The 10,314-nt window shown below is 39.8% G+C and overlaps 1 protein-coding gene across 3 annotated transcripts; it reads left to right on the plus strand.

Moving 5' to 3' along the window:
- The first annotated feature begins 1,100 nt into the window (after window positions 1-1,100).
- On the plus strand, window positions 1,101-8,384 carry LOC140577562 (uncharacterized). Of its 3 annotated transcripts, XM_072716533.1 has the most exons (7): window positions 1,101-1,933; window positions 2,409-2,438; window positions 2,711-2,757; window positions 5,797-6,762; window positions 7,060-7,227; window positions 7,319-7,414; window positions 7,706-8,384. In XM_072716533.1, the coding sequence occupies exons 4-7, from the start codon at window positions 5,800-5,802 to the stop codon at window positions 8,027-8,029; spliced, it is 1,551 nt and encodes a 516-aa protein (XP_072572634.1). In that variant the 5' UTR covers window positions 1,101-1,933; window positions 2,409-2,438; window positions 2,711-2,757; window positions 5,797-5,799; the 3' UTR covers window positions 8,030-8,384. The 3 variants fall into 3 exon arrangements, with proteins under 3 accessions (XP_072572634.1, XP_072572633.1, XP_072572632.1); XM_072716532.1 differs by lacking the exons at window positions 1,101-1,933; window positions 2,409-2,438; window positions 2,711-2,757 and adding an exon at window positions 5,083-5,524; XM_072716531.1 differs by lacking the exons at window positions 1,101-1,933; window positions 2,409-2,438; window positions 2,711-2,757 and having other exon boundaries at window positions 5,746-6,762.
- The last annotated feature ends 1,930 nt before the right edge of the window (window positions 8,385-10,314 follow it).

The raw sequence follows: 10,314 nt of genomic DNA on the forward strand, positions 1-10,314 counted from the left end.
AAATGTTTCTTGGAAGATACTGCAAAGATATGGCAGAAAGTCACATCTGCACATTAGCCAGAAAACACCATCTCTCCTGTGGTAAAATGTGATGGTGGCAGCATCAGTTTGTGCAGATGTTTTTCAGAACCAGGGATTATTAATCTGATCTGGACTGACTGGAAGATGAATGGTGACCAGCACAGACAGATCCTGCAGTAATACCCACTCCCCTTTTCCAGAAAGCTTAAACTAGGAAACGGCAGGGACGGATTACGGACCGGGCCAGTGGGGCCGCTGCCCAGGGGCCCTTGGGGTGCTGGGGGCCCGTGGGGCCCCTAGCCAAAAACAATTTGCAATGCTTATCAACAATGTATTTTCGTTTGTCTATTTTAGAGGGCCTACATTCTTTGATCCTCTGCCTACAAGGGCCCCTGACCCTATAGGGCCTCTGATGGAAACATGGAGGGAGGGCGTTTGGCTGCCAAGGGCCCTTGAATTGTGGTGGTGGTGCTGGTGCTGGTGGTGGTGGGTGGGGGGGGGGGGGGGGTCGGTGCTTTCAGGGGGCCCCCGGCCCTGCTATAGGAACTTTAAAGGGAAATGGGTGCATGGGAGCCTACTTCTTAGGCCCTCCTATTATGGTCCTGGCTTCTGGCTACCAGGGGGTCCTAGGGAGGATGGGGGCTTTTAGAGGGCCCTCTGATTATGAGGGCCCTACTAGGAGGCCCTAGGGAGGAGGGTGTAGTGTACCTTTAGAGGGCCATCTGATTACAAGGGCCCCTACCATGGGGCTTCTGGGGGGAGGGGAGGGGGGCGTGTTAACAGCCTTACAGAAGGCCCTCTGACTAGGGAGCGGTAGCATGGTGGGATGGAGGCGGTTAACCTGCCCGCTGAGTGGCCCCCAGACCAGTGTAGCAGTGTAAGAGTTTGACCAGTGTAATCACTCCCAGGGCTGTAGTGGAGGCTAAACGCAAGTAAACACGGTTTACCCACCTCTGAAATTTCAGAATTAGAGTTTACCCACTTCTCAATTGATCTAAATGCACATCATAGTATAGTTTATGCACAAAATGTGATCACAGAATTCGTAGTTCATCCACCTCTTATTTTACCACTACACCCCTGATCACTCCATTCTGTAAGGGGATATGGTACACAGGTGGATTCTGGCATGGTTCAGCTGGACACGGTACACATGTAGTGTGATCACTAACCGTGCCCCAACATGGCTCTCACTGTACGTTCACACCAGGAGAGACCAAAGCGAACACGTCGCCAAGGTCATTGAAGAAGCTTCGTTGTTGAATTTGCTTTATTCACTTTGTTCGCTCATTGGAATGTTTGATTTAGCCTGTTACCGTGGGGCGTTGGTAAATCTATATATTAGAATTGGTTTTCACCGAACCGCGTCATAACTCATTACATAAGGTTAACTGACTTTTAACTTCTCTTTTTCGCTCTGGTCGCCCAATTCGCTTTGCTGCCAGTGAATTTGCTTTGTTCGGCCAATTCGCCGACTCTCCATAGAGAAATAATGACTTTCGTCGCTCTGGTCTCTTCTGATGTGAATGTATGTGACATCAATAATGACACTCCAAATAATAAATATTATTAGCTACGAGGATGTAATTGTCTTCACTGTAAACCCGAACAGTACTACTGTACTAACTTATAAAAAATGAGAACACCGTAATTAAAATCGGTTACATAGTTTATTGAACTTAAAACTATAGCTTTTTTTGAACTAATGACTTAATTTTAATTTTGCGTTGCTCATCATTTTTGAGTATACATTGCTACTGAAGTGATATTGTTAAGTATACGGTGTGACGTTCAATGACGTCATCTACGTCATGACGTACGCCATTGTTCTGACTGACGCTACCAGAAAACATAACCAAGATGGCGGATACTCGTGCGAGTCTGGAGTCTCTGGACGCACGTGGGGTGATTTGTAAGTAAATGTTTTTTTATCTGCTTTTTATTTTATCATAACTACAAGTATATCTTTTAAACATGTTTCATGTTTTGCTTTGTTGTCTTTTTACCGGTAACGTTAATGTCGAAAGCTCGACAAGCGTCTCTGCAGTGCTCTGCTTCGCGCGCATTTTTTAACCGTTAATCCCACTGCCATATTTCATTTAAATATAACGTTAATATTGTAATCAGTTAGTCGGCGAAATTCCTTAACTCATATTTTTTTATTCTGTTTTTGTTAAGCGATCTGTTCTGGAAAATGCGAATTTATGCTTGCCTTCAGCTGTTAATGTACTTGCGGCTAGCTGTAACTTTTATCCATTACGTTAAGGCTAATGACACAAAGTTAGCAATATATTGGAAAAATAGTTAATAATAAGAGTTGTGAAAACTAGGGATGGTAGAGACACCGGCAAGCTCGTATTAACATTTACATATTTTTGGCCTTGTAGGCTAAAGTGGATGCAGAGTCTGTGAACTTGGTAAGTATCATTTTTTCGTTTACTTTAGATATTTTAGCAGCTTCACACGTAACCCTGCATTGAATATTTATCTAATTTTGTACAGATCAAGTTAGCAATTGAGTGAAGTAGAATAACGTGTTGAGAGTTTACAAAGCAATGTACAAATTGTACAAAACAATGACTGAAATGTGCATTGGCTTTGGCCTCATTGGTCGACTTTGTAGCATTTGCCAGATTTATTATAATCATGAAAACTGAAATGCTGTTATTTTTTGTTTCCCTGTATACAGTAGATGTAGAGTCCCTGTTATTGTGAAGATCTGATTCAATTCCAGTGGTAAGTTACATAACACAATGTAACATTAAGGCTAAATTTCTTGGTTTTAAAATGAAAGTATTCACTCCAATTGTAGGGTTCAAAAAAATCAATGGAGTGGAAGTGCAAGTTGTGTGCTGTCTCCTCAGACACCCGGGCACAGTTATTTCGGCACTACCGTTTAAAGCACAGTCATTACTCACGAGTTAGCCCTTTGCCATGCCTCTATGACTCTTGCATTTGCACATTTCATTCATTTAATGCACTGAAAATTCATTTGTCACGGATTCATAAAGACACACAAAGAACTCTTGATAGTGAAGGATCAAAAACAGGATCTTCATTTTTTACCTGTCCCTTGTGTGGCCTCAAAGAGCCCTTCTCAGAATCGAACATGTTCTGCCATTTAAGGAGCCACTTAAAGAACTATGAAAATGTGACATGCCCGTTTAAGAACTGTACCTACCACACCAATGTGTATTCATCATTTAATGCTCACAAAAGAAACATTCTGGAAGTTTAGACTTTTGTGATCATATTGTATCAATAGAAAATGATAGTTCCCTAGTCACAAGCACTGCAGACCTTAATGCAGATGATCCAGTTCCTTGTTGGATTGCGGACACTTCAACTTCTGTTCCTGAGGCTGAAAATGTTAACATCGGAGAGTTAAGAGCCCAGTTACACCATAATTTGTCTTCCCTGTTTCTGAAGATGCAAACTGTTCTTCATGTTTCTGACATGGCATGTCAGGAAATAGTTGATCATCTGACAGAGATATTTTCCTTATCGCAACCTCTTATCAAAGATACTATAAAAGAGATACTACAACAGCATCATGTATCTCCTACTGAAGCTGTCTTGAATGATTTGGTAAATGCTGTTAACGACACAAACATTTTTTTCAGTGCCACAGCTAAAGGTGAGGACTTGTCTTCAAATAAACGAAGAAAAACACATTTCGAAAAAACATTTCCTGTGGTAAAGCCAGTGCAGTACGTGTTGGAGCCTGGACGCACAGTCGTTTATGTCCCAATACTTCAGATGATCCAGGAAATATTCAAACATACTGACGTCCTTGACCGAATAAAGGAAACAAAGGCATCACAAGAAGGTCATTATATGAGCCATAAAGATGGCAAGTATTTCCAGGAGAATACTTTGTTGTCATCCTCAGAACTGTCACTGCCATTGATTTTATACATAGATGATCTAGAAATTGCTAATCCACTTGGGACTTCACGTAAGATCCACAAACTCTGTTCAGTCTATTGGATGTTTGCTGATCTGCCATCTAAATATCGATCTGCACTGCATGTGATTCAGCTTGCTGCCCTATGTAAGGTACCAGACCTTCACAGCTGTGGCTATCAAAGAGCACTTTCTCCTTTGTTGCAAGACCTTGGCTGCCTTGAACATGATGGGGTTTTTATCGAGTCCCTTGGTCAGTCAGTACGGGGTACTGTTTCAATGGTTGTGGCTGACAATCTAGCAGCCCATTCCTTAGCAGGCTTTGTGCAGTCTTTCAGAGCTGGATATGTTTGTAGGTTCTGCAAAGCTACACGAGATGAGATTCAATGTTCTGCTGTTGGAGATGGCGAATTTACCCCAAGGACAAAAGCCAGCCATGATCATGACCTGCAGGATGTTTTACAAGGGGATGGTAACAGTCAGTTTGGTGTCCAAAGAGACTGTGTCTTGAGAGAGAGTTTGCAGTGTTTTCACACAATCACTGGTTTCCCGCCTGATGTCCTTCATGATCTTTTTGAAGGCATTGTTCCAGTGGAGTTGGCCCTGTGTATTCAGGAGATGATTAAGATCAAATATTTTACCCTGGAGTATTTGAACAAGACAATTGTGACATTCCCATACCAACATGCAGACAAGACTGACAAGCCACATCCCATTCCCAAGAACTTTGCAGGAAAGAAGACCATTGGTGGCAATGGTCACGAAAATCTTACATTATTGAGACTACTCCCATTGATGATTGGCAATATGGTTCCTGAGGAAGATGGTTTTTGGAATGTTTTGATGGATTTGAAGGAAGTTGTGGAAGTGGTGCTATCTCCAAAATTTGATGAAGATTCCATTCAGTATTTGCAAACTAAGATACAGGATCACAGACAAATCCTTCAAGAGGTTTTTCCAGAGTTCCGACTGCTCCCCAAGCATCATTATCTGGAGCATTATCCAGATCTCATACGTTGTTTTGGGCCTCTTGTCCATTTGTGGACATTGAGGTTTGAAGGTAAGCACCGTTTTTTCAAGCGTGCAATTCATGATACACAAAACTTCAAGAATGTGCTGAAAACACTAGCAACTCGGCATCAGCACATGGTGGCATACTTCCTCAATACACCATCATTCTTCAAACCACATCAGCAGATTACAGATGTCTCTTCTGTTTTGGTGTCATCGCTTCCTGAAGTTGCAAAAGTTCACATTGAACAAAAAACAAACAGCAACATGATATACAGCACATCAAGGATCATTATTGATGGAACTAATTTTGATATTGGGATGTTTGTGTCTGTGGGACAGGAAGGGGGACTTCCCCAGTTTAGCAAAATTGAATCGATTCTCCTTGTTAACAATGATGTGACATTTTTTTGCCAAGAACACAAGTCATGGTACATTGAACACCTGAGGTCATATGAGCTTTCCCCAGGGAATATGACTGTCCACAGCCTATCCGAGCTGAATGACATTTTACCCCTCTATGCATACAGCGTTGAAGGAAAAGTGCTGTTGACACCCAAACGCTTCATACTTCTTCACTAATAGTGTACGTATGACTATTAATTTTAAACCAATTGCAGATTGTGACTGTAGTTCAGATTTTAATATTAAAAAAAAAAACTGTTCGAATTTGATTTATTTTGTGGTCAGCAAAGCCTAAAAAAGCGAAATTCTGCAGTGCTTTATCCTTACATTCTAAGGTCTTTATACGAATCTGTCATAATATAATAGTGTGAGAATAACTTTAATTTTTGTATGTTTAAAAAATGTTTAAATATGCCATGCCTGTTTTCATCAATTGTTTTGTTTGTCTTCCAGACGATGGCAGCACCCCAGAAATTCATGCTGCGTGTTTACATTGCCACAGATATTGCAGTGAAAGTAACTTTGACTGGACGACCAGAATCAGTGGATGATCTAATTGCCATACTGCGAGAGAAAGTCAAACCAAGACTGGATTTTGAGTTTACCCTGCAGTATGAGGATGCAGATTTTAATGGACAACTGAGCTGTCTGATTGATATTCAAGAGTTACCAGAGAAGGGAACACTCAAAGTTGTTAGATCAGAATTTGCTACCAGCTCACTTCCAAGTTCTGATACAGAAATCCTTCCTCGTGTGCCTGTAAGCGAGCGTCGGAAGACCTGGCCTGACATTTTTCCTGTGCCTACTTTTTCCTATGAAGTCGAGCATGTGCTAGAAGAGGGAAATATTGCCTATGACAGATCTGGAAAGACACTGAAATTATCCAGGGCCCAAAAGCACAACATCCTAGAGAGCATGGCATCAGTAATCCATGGTTTCAAACCTTACCCAAGTGACAGGGATGTGGGTATGGCAGCAGAGGCTCTTGTTAAAGCTCATCCATCCCTTAAAGAACCTGGAAGTGAAAATGGATGGTATGGATGGAAGATAAGCCTTAAATTCAAAATGGGCAATTACCGTACCAAGCTAGCCAGATCTGGATGTCTGGAGGTGTCAGTCAACACAGGCAGGAGAAGTAAGAACAATCCTGACAAAGACCCTCCCCACTCCAACATAAAACGAGCAAGACGAGCAGAAGTGAACTTCCTTCCAAATTTTCCAAAGGGACAAAACCAGGCCAGTTTGGAAGAAATGAGACTAGACATTCTACACGAAGTTGAGAAGAGTGAGAAAAACCTGTTGTTGATAGATAAACTTATGCAGGTGACATTTTCCCTTCGTCGCCAGGAGATTGTACAGGAAAACCCAATGTTGAAGAACTTCCTGGTGAAATGGCCAGCACTTCAGATTGAGTCGCAGGTAAAACATCTACATTTCTCTTTTCTGCCTCAACTTTAAATTATTTGTACGGCTCCAGCAAACACTAACAAACTAGTTTGTCAATGAGACTTTTGAACTATTGGGGTTTGTTGCTGTTTATTAGCATTTGTTGAAATTTGTTGAATATGTGTGAATTGGCCACTACTTAATCTTTCAAAGATAGCAAAAACTTTTTTGGAGAATAATGCTTAACTTCTATCAAGATGATTGCATTGTATGTTTCTCTAAGGCTGTTTTGATGTCATTTATACATTTTGGTTATTTATGATTTTGTAGGTTTGTGCAGAGTTTCATCGCATCACAAACACCAATCTTCGAAACCAGTTCTATGCCGAATTGGACAGGCATACGCCACAACTATTTGCCTTGTACAGGCAAAAAGCGTCACATACTGGCAAGGTCTCGGAGGTGCTGCGTGACATCCTCAGGATTTATGATCGTGAGGTGAGTTAAAGATAAAGACTGTACAACTCTAGTATCGAACCCAGAATAACTATGCTTGCTTGTTCATTGTTATTTTTGCTTGTCTTTCAAGGATATGCATGATATCAACATAAAGCGCACTGTAGTTCTTCGTGCCCTAGCAGTATATTTACGTGAAGATGACCCACAGTTTTTTAAGACATGGAATGTAAGTATTCAGTGCACTCACCAAACAGGATCAGTTTTTGTGCTTACCAGGGTTTTTTTAGTCTTTGCTTCATTAACGAATTACCATAACAACATATATTCAACTTTTTTTCACTCTACTTTTGCAAATTCTTGCAAATTAGTTTTTAAATTTGGGCCAATTCAGTGTAAACTGAAAACGCCTGCCTAGTTAAGTATGATGCTATATTAAAGTGATAGTTAACCAAAAAATGCTGATGATGTAATTCATTACTAGACATGTTTACAGTTGGACCCTCTTTGTGCATTCCAGGTGGAGGAGTCGGATGAGCCAGACATCACTGGTACCCCTCTTGCCCTTGTGATGGAAGTCACTGAGAACACTGGTCCTGTCTGTTTCAATCCGGCAAGGACCGCTGTTGTGGTGGAAGATGAGTTTGTGCTGAGCAACATCCCCACGTTTCCTGAGGCCTTTGTGTTACTCTTTGGGTTAATGTATGCATTGCATTTGGATTACCCAAGAAAATTGATTCACACCTTCACATTCATCCAGAAAATACTGATGGGGCTTGATGATGGTAAACCTCTGAAACCCTGCTTACTCAATCTCAAAAATGAACTATTACGTACATTGTAGGCAAATTTCATCTTGTCAAAAACTGCTGTTTTAAGTGCTTGGATGTTTTCATTGGGTAGGTTGTGTCCTGGCCACCAAATATATATCGATTGCACTCTGGGTTTGTTAGTTCCTTCTAAGTAGTTCTGTAAGCGTATGTTGTAGAAAATGTAGTTCAAAGAATTTTTACATTTGGTATGTTGTCTTCTGCACCAAATCTACCTCAGTTGCACTTCTACAACAAAAACTTTTTGCAATCAGATTGTATTTTTTTATTCTAAGGTGTTTTACAAGTGTATATTGTTTAACCTGTAGTTTAAACATTTGGTAAGTTGTTAGATCTACCTCAGTTGCACTTGGAACATGTACACAATGGAACATGTACTGTAGTTTAAAGCATTTAAATGTTTACATTTAATCTCTTGTATATTTAATGCAACAAATACTTGGTTTTGAAATCAGGTATGTATTTTTTGTGTTTTGACATTCATTTATTGTTTTTATTTCCTATAAATTATAATTTTTATCATTTCTTTTTGGAGGAGCTTTATTTATTTGATTGTTTTTATTTATTTTGATTTGCCATGTTGCAAAATAATGGCCATGGGTGTAAAAAATTGTAATCAATGTTTTAAGTTTCTAATTTAATTTGTTACATGTTTACAGAGATTTATATAAACAGTCATACAAAACAAAGAATTTAATAGTAAATAAAAACCCTTTATATCTCAACAGTTCTGTGTGCACTTTTTAGTATTTTGAACTCAAATATGTATCAGGCTATGAGTTATTCAAAAGGAGTTTTATTTCTTGAATAAAATATTTTATTTATATAAGTGGTAATTAAAAATAATAAGTATTGAAAACTTAAAAACTTTACATATGCTAAACTAAAATTTTAAGTACACTGTAAGTTTAATGTAATTATAATTTTTTAGTATGTTTACTTAAAAAATCTTAGGTAATCAGTTTCCACAAACGTTTTGAGTACTCCGAACTTATCGGGTTTTACAGTGTTCTTTGGGAAAGCTGCAAAGCAACAATTGCAGATTATAACAGGTACATGGCATTTTGGTTCACTTTTATAGACATTTCCATTTCTATTTCGAACTAGCACATTCTGGATTATTAAAACAAATAATGTTTGTTATGGTACGATCTGGTTGTGCTACATTGCTACCTGTCTCTATAAACAGAGATGGGTAACCTGGTGCTAACATTAACGTGAGGTAATGGCATTAGGCTGTACTGATTATAATTTGAGATCCAACTTACTGTATCAACTTAAGCCACCTTCTTTTCACTTTTTCCGAGGTAAAAAGCGGCAAAAGATAGTTTTGTCAACATCATTCTGCTTTTACAACATGGTACGCCGCACTAGTTTGGACCCACAAGTGGCATGATGACGTAGCAACTAGCCATCCCAGACAATGCTAATAATAACGCGTTAACTTGCCCAGCACTAATATATATATACACAAACACACACATTCTCTATTCTCTTCCATTCATTAAGCTTCACCTAAACTTCATTTTTAAAAATCTCTTTCTGTCATAAAGATTGTTATGGGACTGTTATTCTATGGGTTATTCTATCAATATATATACACATACACACTAGAGGTCGACCGATGTATCGGTTTTGCCGATTAATCGGCACCGATAGTTGATTCCCGGAACTATCGGTTATCGGCAAAAATCCACGCCGATAGTTTTTCCGGGTTGCGTCAGAGCTGAAGCGGCTGAGAATGGTCCGTTGTCCTTATACAGTGCGAGAGTCAACATATATATCTATGGCAAGAGCCGCCTCTATAGGCGAAAATCGCTGTAAAGCACATGCTTTTGTTTTGACACGTGATACTGTTAGTTGCAAGGAGAGCGCAAGCTGCCTGGAGAGAGCGCGGCACGGACAACGCTGACACTTCAAATGCACGTTTAAAACACAGACAGCGAAAAGGTATGTATACAGTACACTACAGTACATGTTTTCATCTCAATATAAAGTAATTCATTTGTTGATTAGATTCTGCATTGGAGAAAGAACAGCAGTATGTTTGTCGACAAGGCTGAGAGGACGCTAACATTAGCAGTACATCAAGCGGTTAAAATAATGTGGCAAAAATACACGCAAGTCCGACCCAAATGTTTAATGTCATGATTGTTACCATCAGGAATGCATTCGATTTCAGTTCTTTTTATCTTCAGGCACAGGGTGCGATTTGCCGGGGGGATGGGGGGATCCGACTGGAGCGCTTCGAAACAGTGAATCTTTTTGCGACGCAGTGTTTTACTGATTCGGAGTTTCA

Source organism: Paramormyrops kingsleyae, chromosome 9 (assembly GCF_048594095.1).
Source record: "Paramormyrops kingsleyae isolate MSU_618 chromosome 9, PKINGS_0.4, whole genome shotgun sequence".
NCBI lineage: Eukaryota > Metazoa > Chordata > Actinopteri > Osteoglossiformes > Mormyridae > Paramormyrops > Paramormyrops kingsleyae.

Coding starts and splice junctions, on each gene's coding strand:
- LOC140577562 (XM_072716531.1), top strand. CDS start 5,755: ATGCCATGCCTGTTTTCATCAATTGTTTTGTTTGTCTTCCAGACGATG. Junction 6,763..7,059: donor CACTTCAGATTGAGTCGCAG/GTAAAACATCTA, acceptor ATGATTTTGTAG/GTTTGTGCAGAGTTTCATCG. Junction 7,415..7,705: donor AGTTTTTTAAGACATGGAAT/GTAAGTATTCAG, acceptor TGTGCATTCCAG/GTGGAGGAGTCGGATGAGCC.